This window comes from Trachinotus anak, unplaced genomic scaffold (genome assembly GCF_046630095.1).
Source record: "Trachinotus anak isolate AG129_WGS33_773 ecotype Australia unplaced genomic scaffold, CSIRO_AGI_Tana_v1 ptg000019l, whole genome shotgun sequence".
Classification (NCBI taxonomy): Eukaryota; Metazoa; Chordata; class Actinopteri; order Carangiformes; family Carangidae; genus Trachinotus; species Trachinotus anak.
In genome coordinates this window covers 10,718,261-10,733,237 of record NW_027273870.1, presented here as the reverse complement: position 1 = coordinate 10,733,237, position 14,977 = coordinate 10,718,261, and the positions used below count along the sequence as shown (strand labels likewise).

The following is a 14,977-nucleotide window of genomic DNA, read 5'->3' as shown; positions in this document are numbered from 1 at the left end:
CCAATTTTATCCCCCCTTTACTTCCATTTCATTTGACTCCAACACACTTTATTTTATTGAGCTTTTACATCACATAAATGGTATTGTCAAAATTTTGAAGAGCCTGATCAAAACAGTCCATATGTATCAATGAATGTCTGTTCCCAAGTCAAAAAAGGAGACGGAAGTATATTTGTGCTTGAGCTATTGAAATTATTTTTCATGTGTTTTGGGTACTTTTAGCTACAAAAATACTGGTATAAAGTGTACTTATCTGCCATAAGTGTGGTTTTGTACCTAGACTGAAATGTTTTGGGGTTTTTTTTTAAAAATGAATGAATGAATAGAACTAATGTGAAAGAGGTTGCTCATACTGACAAGAGGGATCATATACTGTAACTCTGTGGCTCCCCTAGGGAGCATTTTAGCTTCTTTCAGCTCATTGTTTTGCTTTGGCTCTCATCCATCTTGTTTCCAGCTGAAAATCAGGTAATGCAGCTTTAATGACTGTCAGTCTTAACAATAATGGACAAAAAGAATCTAAAAGTGCATAACAAACATAATGTCAATTCGGACATTTTCTTGCACAAATATTGAACACGCATATAATAAGCTTATTTTTTTATATTATGACAAAATATACAGATTTTTGACAAGGGTTTCACGTTGTAATTTGTGTCGTGTGTGTGTGTGCGTGTGTGCGCGCGCGTTCGTGCGTGCGTGCCCACGCCCCCACCCCCCGGTCTGTTTTCTCCCTCTCTCCCTCAGTGTCTCTCAGCCTGAGCGCTCAGCAGACGGACGCATCCGTCCTCTGTCGCACCACTTCCACAACCACACTTCAACATGACATAAGGAGACAGGACCCCAGCTCAGCCCGAAGCTCGCAGTGTTCGCCAAACAGCCTTCACAACATCCCAGCGGTACCAATTTCCAACTTTTTTTTTTTTTTTTTTTTTTTTTTTTTTATAAATCATCCCCCCCCTTGCCACCTTGAAACCCCTCCCCTGTACTTTTTCATCCGTTCCTGGGAGATAAGTCAGTTCCCTGGAAAGGAGGTTGCTCGGTTTTTTGTTTTTTTTTCCTCTTCAGGGATCAGCATGGATGTGGCAGCGGCAGAGGGGATGTCTCTGCCGGGTATCCGACTCCGGGATCGGCCGACGCAATTGATGCCGAACCAGAAAAAGGTCAAAGCGAGGCGGAAAAGGCGAAAGGAGTTGGTTTTAATCCAGATATGCTTGTTTGGCGGCTTGCTTCTGGTCGTGAAGGGCTTTTCCTACTTAGCGGAAAATTCAGGTGAGGATTCAGTCGCTTGTTCAGCTCCCGCACGGAGCGCTGGGATGCCGGTGAGGCAGAGCTGCATTTACCCAGCGGTTGGCTTATGTGTTTCACTACCACCTAACATTTCTTTACAGTTAACTGGTATCGTTTTGTCCTTTTTGTGGTCACAAAACATACAACTGTAGCCCACTGCAGAGACAGGAACATTTGTGTAGGCAGCCGCGTTGTGAAAAACAGCATCTCCCTGTTTTCACTTGCACATAATGTTACTGTGAATATTCCTGCCGGGACATGTGTGATACACTTACTCAGTTTGTAATCGGTCTATCAATGTGAAATGTGTCAAGGTGTCTTCTGTAATTGCCTGTGCTTATGGGAAAAGTTTTGCTCTGTGGCGTTAAACTCTCTGAACAGTTTTTCTTAGCTCGTCTCTCAAACATAAGTGTAACCTATAACAATTTATGTTTCTTATCATTTGCGCTACTGCATTTTATTATTCTGTTGAAAAGGGCATAAACCAAATAGTTAAAGAGAGTTGTGTCCTTGTAGGGTTCACTTTTGCCTCACAAAAAAATTGGGGCAAACGTTAAGGTGCCAGTTGCTGTCATACAGGTACAGAGTTACACAGTAGGTTATAATGGGAATTCATCTGAGCTTTAACTATGGGGAACTATTCTGGGCTGAGGGATGCAGAGGCTCTTGCATGTTCAGGTGTTTTAGCTGCAGAGCAGTGAAATCAGGGCAATGAGTCCCAGGGTATAGGCCTACACCTCTCCAAGTTACTGCAAATGGTTACACAGTGTTCTTCTCCCTCTCTCTAACTTCATATCAAAGCTGTGCTGACACGCATGTTAAATGACTGCAGAAGCCTCAAAATGAAAATGAAACCCTGATAATAAATAATTGCATACTTCCCAGCACCAAACAAATGCACCACTTGACTTGATGTCTCCATGTTCCTCTGGTTCCCTTTGTACCTATCATTGACTGTGCCCCCAACACTCCACTTGATTACTGAGTCAGCATCAGCTAAAGCGAGAGGTATTTATCACTTTCCATGGACAGAAGGCCTGCATGAATATTCATACACTCATGATTTGTGCATCATCGGTGCGACTCATTTTTTTCCCCCCTCTTCCCACTGCATATCCTGGTTGCATTGACATGCAACAGTGCTGCTCTCTGCATGTATTCAAAATTGGAGGCGAACACAAGATGACACTGGGACATTTAATGCATTTCCCTTGTCCCCATTGTGTTCTTGTTAACTCTTTATCAGCTTGCCGGAATATCAATTAAAGTCGATTATTTATGATGCGCTTGATGAAGTTCAGCTAAATTGAGCTTGATGTTGTGGAGCTGGAAGTGGAGCACTCAACACCTCCTCACAGTGGCATATTAATCATTCCCAGACTTGTCTTCTTCTCTCTGTGAGCGAGATAGCAAAACATAGGAAGGAAGGAGCGGTACAGTGCTGGCACGCAAACCTCACTGCTGCTGTAGCTGCTGTGTGTGGTGTAATGAAGGTGAGGCCAGGTGAAAAGTTCAGCCATGCCCTGAGGACTATTGAATAACTGGGCTTTTTAATTCTATTTGAATCCCTCTCCTAGGCCAGACTTGTAGTTGGCAGAGTGGAAAGGGCAGAGCGCTCCTGCTGAGCTCTCTGAAGTATGAAATGAATTCATTGGTGTTGCCGCTGTCTTGAAGAATGTGCAGATGTAGCCACAGTGGGAGCCTCACTTTGAGTGCTGCACTGTTGCTGCACCCCACCCCCTCCCAAGAGGATTTTGTTTTGGAAAATCATGAAATTCCCCTTCAATGTATGAATTGGGGGGTGCGGGGGGAGGAGAGGAGGGGGAGTTACCAAACTGACACATCTGTGGTGCACTCCTCCAGCTGTTACCGTACCATTACATAAAGAATCAAACTTTAATGTGACGGGGAACACAATCCAGGTCATTAAAAATAAAAATTGCTTGACGTGCACTTTGCTACCTGCAACATCTGAGGAACACAAACTTGCAACTTATACGGAGAAACTAAAAAGTCCCGGTTAATGCTATTGCACAGATGAAGTCATTTTGCATGAGGACTGGGTATTGAATATCTTTGACAGTACTTGTTTGATACCAACTAAAATATGTCCTATTATTGTTGTGCACCAAAGTTGTCATTGCATGCTTGCTCAGATTCATAACCCAATTACTGTGTTTAGGATGTCAAAGGTGAAATCTTTGGTACTAAATCAAAAATGGTTTTCTTAGTTGTGGACTGTGAGACAATTTTGCCAATGGTCAAGATAGAGCTTTGGCAACAAATGATAACCTGTGTTACAATTGTCAAACCTAGCCTGTTATCCACAATATCCGCAAGCCACAATTCACAACATATGTACAACAAAATTAAAAACAGTTCAAACCTGGATCCTTGAAGCAAATTAAGAGAGAGAGACAGAGCAAAACAAAAAGGTACCAATGGGGAACTGCAATGTAGCAAAGCAACTTACCTACACTGCTGATGCATGGGACAAAGCGTCTGCCACAATATTAACTTCACCTTTAATATGTCTAATCTCCAACATATAGCCTTAGAGCAACAGAGACCAGCGAATCAGTCTGTGATTAGGACAGCAGATTGAGTTCAACAAAGGGGTTATGGTTTGTGGACACCACCACTGCCAATGTAAACTTCAAAAACTGCCAAATCAGAAACAAACTCCAACCAACAGCTTCTAAATCACTGAATAATTAAGCTGATAGGAAAACAGGTCTTTCAGTGCCATCCTCATCTCCCATGTTAACATCCACCTGGAATGAAAGAATCATTCAGATGTTGTGCAGCCAGAACAGGAGCTGAGTACAACAAGGTTTTAACATTTACAAATGCACTTTGATATTTGGAGGACCTCACAAATTTTGCCAAATTTTAAAGCAGCTCAGTTAATGGCGCAACCACAGTGGAAGAGCTTTAACAAAAAGAGGGTAAGTCACTGTCTCTGTGGCTAACTTACACTTGTCTAAATTGACAGTGAGACATGCCTTGGTCAGATGATCAGAGTCCACTGAATGTACATGCCTAATGAGTCGCCATAAAATACCACATCGTCCAAATAGACCTTACACCCTTCCAACCCTGAGACAAAACCATCTTCATCAGATATTGGAATGTTGCAGGTGTATTCCTTAGTCCGAAACTCATGACTGTATCCTCGTACAGCCCAGAGGGAGTAATGAAAGCTGAGATTTCATGTACACATGCAGAGAGTAAGACCTGCCAATACCCCTTCAACAAACTTAGCAGGACCCACTTGACCCATGCAGTCCTCAACGCATGGCAGAGGAAAAGCAAAAACGTGGAGTTTTATCAGATTTTTCAACCACCACACTGGGAGATGCACAACTGGAAGCACAACAGTGTTATTTTTCAACATATATTCTACTCAAGCTTATAATATCTTACGTTTTAAGGGGACACCTTGTAAAAATGCTGACAAACAGTTTTAGCATATCCCACATCAGTATCATGTTCAGTGCAAGGTGATGTATTCCCAAAAAAAAAGGAGTATCTTCAGGCATCTCTTGGAAGACTCACTTCTCCCAAGAGAACCTCCTTTCCCAATACCTTTAACACCCTAAAACGCTTAACTAGTACTTAGCATTCATTAATTCTGTTTGCACTTATTGAATAGATGTAATACTTGTACTTGCGCCAAGGTTTCCTACTGTGCTAAGCTTGAGTGTTATCCCTCACTTGAAAGTTGTTGTGGATGGGGAGGCAGAGAGAGGGAAAGTGACACGCAGGATAGGGCCGCCCGGCGTGGGATTCAAACCGGGGCCACCTGCAGTGAGGACTATAGCCTCAACACATGGGGCAGGTGCTCTACCCACTGAGCTGAACACCGCCCCTCAGAATTTTTTTTAGTCAACTGCACACAAGAGGATCATCCAAATCCTGGGTGACCCCCTCCGACACATTCTGCGACAGTGAGCACCATGGCACCGGACCCAGCCTATACAAAAGAGCAGGATACATTTTTACCCCAGAACCCCCTATTCAATTCAATTTTATTTGTATAGCGCCAAATCATAATATACATTATCTCAAGGCACTACACTACTACACAGCACAAGTGTTGTACAAGTTCGCTCTGTTTTACCAAATTCAAACTTTGCTCTAATTAAATCTTTCAATCTCCTATCTCTAGTTGCTGCCTTTCCAAAGCAATCTGCTTGCGTTTCTCACTTTCCAATTTCAACAAAACTAACTCCTTGCTGCCCCAAAGTAAGCCTAGTAGTCGCCCCAGGAGACCCAACCTCGACCCAAACCTTAGCTAGGCTCCTCAATCAAAACCTCTTTGATCACCAAACCTATGTCAACCTTATGGCTGTGGACACCATCAATCCTGTGATGCTCAGCTATTCTGAACAGCTGCTCTTTGGTGCATTTATCTAATAATCCCCATGAGGAAGCCTCAACAAAAAACTGAAGATTGAGGTCACAACAACAAAAACTGGGTTAAACAAAGGAGCCAAGGAGAGAACAGCATTAACTGTAGAGGCACATACAAAAGGAGTCAAACAATGGATCCAGCATAATGCATAGTTTTAACCACATAAAACACGCAGGAGGCAAAACTAGCCTCACAGCTTTCCCACTAACTCCCCCTTAGTCTTCGTGCAGCTTACGGCTTGTTTTTATGCATCGTAAACCAGTAGGTTTGAAAGGCGACTTGCTTCTTCGCTGCTTTTCCTTATACATTGCTGTATTCCTTGACTCATTAACCCCAGATCACTGCAATAGTGTGAAACCATTGGTAGGAATGTGTTTCGTGTGCACGAGACAAACAAAATGGGGACCCTTTGATAAAAACAGTGCTCCATAACACTACCAGGGATCAAAAACTTGACAGGGTATCTTTCAGTGTAGGACCAAAATCCCACAATGTGACTGTTGCTACAACCCACAATCGCAAACTAACCCAGTGGATTACATCATGAAATGATGGAGAAATATAGGCAGCTAGCATAGTGCTGCTGCAATAAACATCTGGTATCAACCTCAGACTCACTTTGCGAAAACATTTCATGTTTCCCGTGACCAGCTTGACACTTTCCTCCTCCTCTTCTTTTGAGGTTTTTTTTTATTTCATAGAAGAACCAGCACATGGTCAAACCTTTTTTATTGTTTTGCATTATTTAAACCCATCTCGCATTAAGTAGACATGCAGTGAACTTGTAAAATTGTTGTTATCGCACCGTTATTTATTCTACATTTTCTGAAATGAATATATTTTTTTATTTCATACATTTAGTCATGCACAAATAGGTATACTACTGAATGGTAGTCAAAACGCAGTTTTAGAGTCAAGAATTTGTGTATTAAAATGACCCAGCTCAGTGTTGCAGCTGCGCTGAAATGTCCTTTGAATATATTTTGAAAGTAGACTTTTTCTGTGACAAACTAGGTTTTGACATCTCTAGCCAGAGCACCGAGGACCATGATGAGAGATGGGGAGGAAGGAGGCTACTGCAGGAAATGGACAACAGCAGCCTGGAGCAAATAGAGAGTGAAGGATCTAAGAACTGCACTGCTCCAGGTAAGACGGAGACAGGATGAAAGAAAGAGGACAACCAAGTGTTCTCCCCCTCCCTCCCCCAGAACAGAGACAAGGAAATGGGGGGGGGGGGGGGGGGGAGCAAAAGCGGGAAACAAATGATCACCCCACATGTTCTGTCTTTCTACCCTTTCTGGTCCCTCTGTTTTCTCTTGCTTAATATGGGGTAACCCAGATTGTGAGGTCAGATGATTTCCCATGAGCGCAGGCTACAGCAGGCGGTGACATTCTGCCTGCTTCAGCGGTTTTCACACTTGGTCTCTGTCACATTTTTTTTTAGGATCCTGCAGGTTTCATTCTCACTCTCCATATAGCTTTCCCTCTCTGTCTCACACTTCCTCTCGTCATCTATCCCATTCCCTTTCTCTGTGTTTACCTCACGTTTTTCCCCATGGTGGCCACATCTCAGAAAAAACCCTGTTTCCATGGTGACTTTTTTGTCTTATCATCAACCAGCAACTACTGTTTGAGAGTAGTGGAGGACAGTGTGTGATGATAAGTCGTTTGTAAAGTTTAAAATCACTTAATCCTGTTTAAATCAGATTTAAATCCACCACGTGTAGGCAACATTAAAAATGTGATGTAAAGCCATGAATTGTGGTGTAATGCAGCCTATTTTACACATGCATGGATTCCCACCATCACCCATGCTCTGTTGCTATTTTTAGACACAGATGGAAGGAAGTACAATGATGTGTACAAGGTGGGATCGAGGGACGTAACTCATGCAGATCACATTGACATTTCTTTTTTTTACCTTAAGTGGGAGACGACTGGCCTCCTCTCCGAGGGAGGGGTTGTTCTCTTGTGAGGTCATTAAGCAAAATACCCATCATCAATCTCCTTTCTCACCCTCACAAGGTCGGTACTGTCATCTATAAAGGGAGCTGAGGTCAAAGTTCAACTTATTCTCTCCTCTGGCTTATTATACAGGAGCTGCTCTTTCCTCTTCCCTTGCTAAATTTAAAGCATGTACCCTAGTGGCTTCAGCCCCTACCACACACTGGAGGACTGCAAGGTTTTTGCTAAATAACCTTGATTTTCTGAATGTCTTGGCCCACTCTGGTGATTGCTGCTCCTCTCCTGCAAAATACATAAAATAAACCCGTGTGGGAAGTTAGTAAAGAATGCTTCAACTGACCTTTAAGAGGGAAGAATCTGCATCTTTTCAAAAAGGTGGTGTATGTTTGAAGAGAAGGATGTTGAAGGGTGCACAGGTGTAATGTGCCTAACTTTCATGTGAGAGACCACTATTCACGTCCTGTTACAATGTGCAATTAATGTTGACTGTTTTTTTTAAAAGACATAAGCATGTTGTTCCCTCCAATTTTACCCATCAAAATCTGTTTTACAGGTCTTAGGGAGTACTTATACATATGTGAAAAACGTTTATAATGCAGTACATCTGATAACTCTCCTGAACTGCTTGAGTCAGTGTTTTGACTGAAGACTACAAGTTTGAAAATGAAAGAAATCTGGGAGTCTGGCTTTCCAGACCTCTGTGCCTGCTCCTCATTTCAGTTTGAGGCTAATCCTTAAATTTCAACAGGCTGCATTAGCTGCTACTAGCAGCTGTCTGGTGACATCTGTGTATTTTCTGCATTGATTTTATCCCTTTTTTTACTGTTCAAAAAGCGGCAAGAATGTCAAAGTGAACAAAAGTCATTTGATTTATGCAATTTTTTTTCGCGCTCACCTCTTTCAGTCTGAACATGCATTAACAACGTCCAGCATAAATACCTGGAGTACTCTCTGCTCTCTCTACCATACTGCCCAGATTAAAAAATACTTGTCATACCTGTCATTAAAATTAATTAAAAGAATTTGCAGAATCATTCAGTGTCAATGTTCAAGGTGATTTCCACAAAATAAAAGAAAACAGGTATGAGTAGCAAGTAGGAATCTCACCGCTCATTCTTTCTGTTTAGCTTCTTTTCAGTGCTGCTGCCACATTCAAGATCTCAGTAATTAACATGGTAACACACGCAAATGTTGTACCTCAAGGCTAAGAGTCTCTACCCACACTAGCAGCACTGTGAAGCCGTGTGCACAGTGGTGCTTTGAGCTATCAGCACGCTAACATCCACAAAATGAGAATGCTTACATGTTAATGTTTGGCAGGCAAAATGGAAAATGGAATGATAAAATTCAGTGTCTTAGTCATGTGAACATTTGCTGATTAGTACTAAAAAATACATATAATTCAGTCTGAGGAGGACATCAATGTCTGTACCGAATTTCGTAGCAGTCTGTCCAAGACATGTCATCCAAAACCAAAAATATCAGGAAAGGTCAGGGGTTCACCAAAATCAGAATCTTCTGAGAACCACAAATCTCTCTGCCAGATTTCATAGCAATGCTGTATATCAAAAAAGTTGTTGAGATATTTCTGCTTGGGTCAAAGTGACCCACTGGCTAACATTGCCATACATAGAGCGCTGATGCTAGCATGGCTCAAAATAAGACCCAAGTTGTGTTAAAGTTTAAACTTGATTATCCACATTGTTTTAATAATGTCTGTCAGTGGGTTAATCAAATAATGGACTAGTTATGTGTGTGATCATGTAGTAGCTTGAACATTAAATTGTGCACAACGGAGGTTGTCTGTATATTTCCACCCAGGCTGGCTGATAGGGAAGTGTCCCAACATGAGCTCCGTGTTCCGGGAGGATGCAGCACAGCGGAGGCAGTCACTGATTATTGCCTGAAATTAGAGGCTTGCTGATCAAGTGCTCGAAAGACAAGGGAGAGAGAGAGTCAGAAAGATGGGAAGGTAGAGAGAAAGTCCGTCATTTGCTAAGCCACACATGAAACAATCATCATTACATCTCCCTCCCTGATTTTAATTGTGAGGATCCTGCTGCTTCTGTTGATTTCAGACACTTGTTTAGTCCCCCACCCCTCTCCACCACTGTCATTTTTCAGTCAAGGGAAATGGGAAGTGAAGCATAGACAGATGCTAGTAGTAGGACTTGAGAGTGGTTATATCTTGGTGACTTTGTTATTTTCTCAGTCTCTGCTCTCTCGAGCTTTAAAAATGACTGAAAATGAGTTTCTGCTGTTAAATGAGGTTGTGAATTCGCATACAGTATGTGTGTTTGGGTTGTTTGTTTTTTTTTGCTTTTTTTGTATACACATGTGTCCTTGTCAGTGTGTGTGTAGCTGGTGAATTCAAGCAGTCTTATACAAAAAGAGCCCTCTGTCCTGCTTTTGACCTTCCTGTTATCATTGGAAACAAGAGGTATTCATTTTAATGACTTTGCTGTCCAAATCTAGTGGGCAAGGCCACGCTGTGCTTTTATGTTCGCCGCTTACAGTGAAAAATAAGAAAATCCATTACTTCTGAAGATGTCTGATCAATGGGGAGGTTTGTCACACTGTAGTTTTCATCTAGAGCAACGCTGGTGAAATGTACTTTTTGTGTGTACACACGGCCACGCACATACATATACACCCACGTACTCTTTCTTTCTCCCTGTCCGTCATACAAATACACACATCTGCACAGTCCTCCCCAGCAGCTCTGTGTACAGTAGCATTAGCTGTATGATTCAACAGTGGTCTGGGTACTCCATACACGTGACTGCTCTCTCCAGGGGTCTTTCCCCGGAGGCTGTCCTCCTCCGTTATTAAAGATCTTCTCTCTGCTCGGCTCAGCTCCGACGCAACACTCCATTTTAGGAAAGGAGGCTGCTATGACTTAATCAGGGCTTCCCTGTGAGAAATGTGGTGTGTGAGCACGCATGTGTGCGGCTGCAAGTTGAACCATTAGAAGGGAAGCCTTGTTAGGAATAGTATTGATTAATGCGGGGGTGCTAGCCCATGGTTTCTGCGTTGTGTAGGAGTGTGTATGCAGGTTTGTTCAGGGTGTGTATACTTGTATGTATGTTTGCTCATGCTTCCCTCACTTCCCATGGGCAGCCTCCTGGCTCCTCCCCAACATGCTAAAGGCATATAAGTGAGCATTGCCATAACTCAGCTGATGAATTAATCACATCAGAAAAAATGATCACTCCTTTAATACCTCAATAATGATTTCCTCTGAGAAATTCATTCTGCCATATTACTGTATTTTAGCAGGCAGCTTTTAGCTTTTACAGCCTCAGGACCCGAGAGCAGCTTAAAACATAGCCCACCTCCTCAGCCTGGCTTTCAATTATGGTTTATAGACATTACTCATTTTATTTTATTGACTTTTTATTTTATCTATGTTGTAAATTGTACTTAATTTTAAGTTATTTTATTGTTATCAATATTTAATATAGATTTTTATTTTCATTATTCTTAACCAATTTTTACTCCAGTCTTTATCTAACACTGTTTTTTATTGTTACTGTTAATAAAGCTTTTAAAATCTACTTTACTCTGTCTTTTTGTCAGCATTCCTGTTTGATTTGTCTGGGGTTTTTTTTCCTTTTTTTTTTTTGGCCTTATGAATCTTCTGTGAAGGACTTTGAACTGGACTAATCTGTAGTGCTCAGCACTGAATTGAAATATTACCGAAATTGTAATATGACCAAGAGCCATGTTCAAATTGCAGGAGTCACAACATCCCATAAAAGAAGCGTTGTTGTGCTACACTAATACCCCCAGCCTACGAATCATATTCTCCAGATGTAAAGGAACATGCTTGCTCAGTACAGACCCCAAACATCAGTTATCTTTATTTTTGTATTTTTTTTCAATGATAAATGAAATATCATATAACAATCGCAATATCTGTCAAAATAATAGCAAGGCTTTGTCCTAACCGCAGCAGCCCGGGTTTCGAATCCGACCCGCGGCCCTTTGCTGCATGTCGTCCCCTCTCTCTCTCCCCAACTTTCCTGTTACTCTATCACTATACCTATCTAATAAAGGCATTAAAAGCCCCCCCAAATATAATAATCGCAATATGATTTTTTTTGCATATTGTTCAGTGCTGCTAACCTGTATGAAAATTGCTATACAATTAAAGATTGATTGATGGATTGATTCAATATTAGCTTTGAGTAGGCTGCTGCTACTGCTTCCCCAGCACAGCAGCAATAATTATTAGCAGTTACAGTTCTTCCATAACTGCCTAACATGCAGATTGGCAAAGTCATCTTGTTGTGTTATTGCAGGAACAGGAGCTCTGAGCTCAGGGGAACAAGACCAATCTATCACAGCAATTAGCTCAGCAAGTCAGAGTGAGGGAGAACTCACTCTTGTACTCTTCTGTAGAGTTAACATTTATCCAACATTGTTTTTTATTTGTCTCTTGTTGCAGACGTCCTTAATTTTTTTCCTTGCTCATTGATTGTGTTGTTTTGTCTCTGTCTCTCCTATTTCCCACATATGTTGGAAGTGCTGCAACTGAATCACAGAGGTCAGGTTGTTTGTCAACAGCAAAAGTGGCTTGACACATCTTTAAACATTCATCCTGCTGGTGTGACTGTGAGCAATGCTGAGGCTGTTTCCTGAGTGCCACGAACTTCCTCCCTTACCGCTGCTTTCCCAAGAGTTTGAGAGGACATACGGCATGTTGAGCATACAGTAGAACTACTTAGGTTTGCATGCTGTTTGGTTGTTGTTACCGATTAAAAATGTCATACTTTCACCTTTGACAGTAGAGAGGTTGTAGAAAATTAGAGAGAGATGGGGGGGGGGGCAAAATTCAACTTAGGTTGTTTCAATTACAAGGTCATTATCTTAAACCCCTGTGTCACCAGGGCGCCCATTTATTTTACAGTTTTCCAGCCTGCCTCATTATTTCAAGTTACCTTTCATTCATTTAAAATTTTGATTATATTAATGCTCACTTGCATTGCAGTTGCATTGCAACTGGAAAGAATGACATTTCACTATGATGAGAAGTTTCCCTCCACATCGAAATTAGGTGAAATCAAAAGGATCCCCCGCGTGCTTCCTAAATCTGAATGTCATGGTAAGGAGAAAGGCTCAAGTTTGACAGTGTGAGGAAAGGATGACAGACAAACTATATAGGAGGCAATTACCTCCTCTGCCTTTTGCATGACGAAGTCAGCCAGCAAATGTGCTGCACAGTAGCATATAAAAGGTTAAAGTGCAGGAAGTGTGCGATGAGGTGTTTGATGCGCTTTATGGATAAGAATATTTTCACGCTGCCAGATTGCCTTATCTGAGGATAAGCTTGTCACACAAATAAGCCAAGCAACTGGGAGGCTTTGATGATGATTGCCAGATCTGCAGCTCCCAAATGGTAGGCCAGGCAGTTAGAGATCCACCAAGGGATTGGCGTGTAAGCAGCTTAGCTGAATTGTTGTCATAATCAGACTGAGAGAAGTAGTAGTTGCATAATTTAATTACATGTAAACACATCAGATATTTTGACTGAGTATCTTGAAGAATTTGACAATATTTAGAGACTGTTCATTGGTGTTTTGTACAACATTATATTAATATATTTCCAGACATAAAACATTGTTTTTGCTATATACGTGTACAAATCTCCTGGGTTCCATGTTATACAGTAATATGAAGGGAGTGTTAGATAGTAATCTTTGTTCTCTGTTGTCTATACTTAAAAGGCTATAAAAACACAGTGTGTTATATAAGCAGCCTAATGGTCCACTGGCTTTGACATTGTATCACTGACATGATAACATGTAATGATAAAATGTATAGGAAAATGTATTTAAATGATGTATGGAAATTTGTCTTTCAAATTGTAGTCACTACTGAGTAGAACCACCCATGGCAGTGGTTACAGCTTTGAGTCTTGTGTGTTTCAGGTGACAGATCTGGATTTGAGGAATTTCTGCCATTGTTGTCTTTGCTTACCTTTGTTTAACCTGCATGGGGAGTATCTGTGAATTGTTATGTTTAAGACGTTTGGCAGGTTTGAAGAGTGACTCCTGCTTTTTCCAATTCCAACATACAAAAGTTTTGAGGCTATTGTGCTGTTACATACATTGCTGTACAGGTGTGGCAGTATTGATGTGGTTCTATACCCTTAAATCTCTCCCAGTCTCTAAATTGAAAACAAACTTTGTTTCAGGACTCTGTCAGTTTGATTTTGGATGTTTTTGCGAACTCAAACTTGGCCGTTCTGATTCTGAGGTTTACCAAGGGTTTGCATATTGTGCTGAATCCTTTGAGGTTCTTGTCTTCTCTTGGTCACTGACAGGGAAACATGTCCACCTACTGCCTGGAGAACACCTTTGACTTGGAAAAGGGATTAAAGGGATTTCTCTTCACCATGCAAATGATTTTCCAGTCATACACGAGACTCCATTTTCATTTTCATTAACTCATTTGGCAGATGCTTTTATTCAAAGCGACTCACAAGTGAGGGACATCACTGAAGCTTCAGTGTAGTAGGAGACCTTGGTGTAGGTACTAAGCACACCAACTATTCAATAAGCCTACAAGGAGATCAGGTAAAGGGAGAGTCTTCAAGAAATTCTTGAAGATAGAGAGGGAGGCCCCTGCTCTGAGAGCATTTGGTAGCTTGTTCCACCATCAGGGAACCATGGACATAAGGCTGAATGACTGAGTTCAAGTATATGGGTGCAGACCCAGAAGTCACTCTGAAGGCCAGTGACAAATTTAATTTGGGCAGCCATGGGTAGCCAGTGTAGGTCAATGATTAGAGAAGTAACATGTGCCCTTTTAGGGCTGATCGAAGACCAGATGGGTTGCCACTTTCTGGACCATCTGTTAGGGTTTCACTGCATATGAAGGGAGGCCCCTTCAGAAGGGCAGATCTACCCAGGTCATTTGCCATTCTCTGGTTTTCCTGTGAACACCTGCTATTTCAGAATGTACCCTACTGTTGGCAAACCACTTTTGCAAACCAACTACCCTTGATAGCTCTCTGATTCATGTTTGATTTTTATCTTCTTCACTTGGATGGTCACCTCTTTACTCCTCATTTTAACAGACAACTCCACTTCAATCTAAATAGCAGCTCTCAATCAACTCTGAGCCATGTGTGAGTCTTTTGTGCATGATACAACAACAGCAAACACAATAAAAGGTGCAAAAAACGTGAAGAGGTCTGAATACTTTCTGAAACCACTGTATAAAAGTTAATAGTCTTATCAGTGCTGACCATTAAGACAGAATGTTCAAACCTTTGATGCAGTACTGTGTCACCATGCT

General features: G+C 41.6%; 1 protein-coding gene across 1 annotated transcript in view; it reads left to right on the top strand.

The window, feature by feature from the left end:
* Positions 1–745: 745 nt before the first annotated feature.
* Positions 746–14,977, top strand: part of LOC139636714 (sodium/potassium/calcium exchanger 3-like) — a 56,894-nt gene continuing 42,662 nt past the window's right edge. The window contains exons 1-3 of the mRNA XM_071504995.1: positions 746–899; positions 1,069–1,272; positions 6,722–6,853. Coding sequence (XP_071361096.1) covers positions 1,077–1,272; positions 6,722–6,853 — 328 coding nt within the window. The 5' untranslated portion in view covers positions 746–899; positions 1,069–1,076. The remainder of the gene's footprint in view (positions 900–1,068; positions 1,273–6,721; positions 6,854–14,977) is intronic.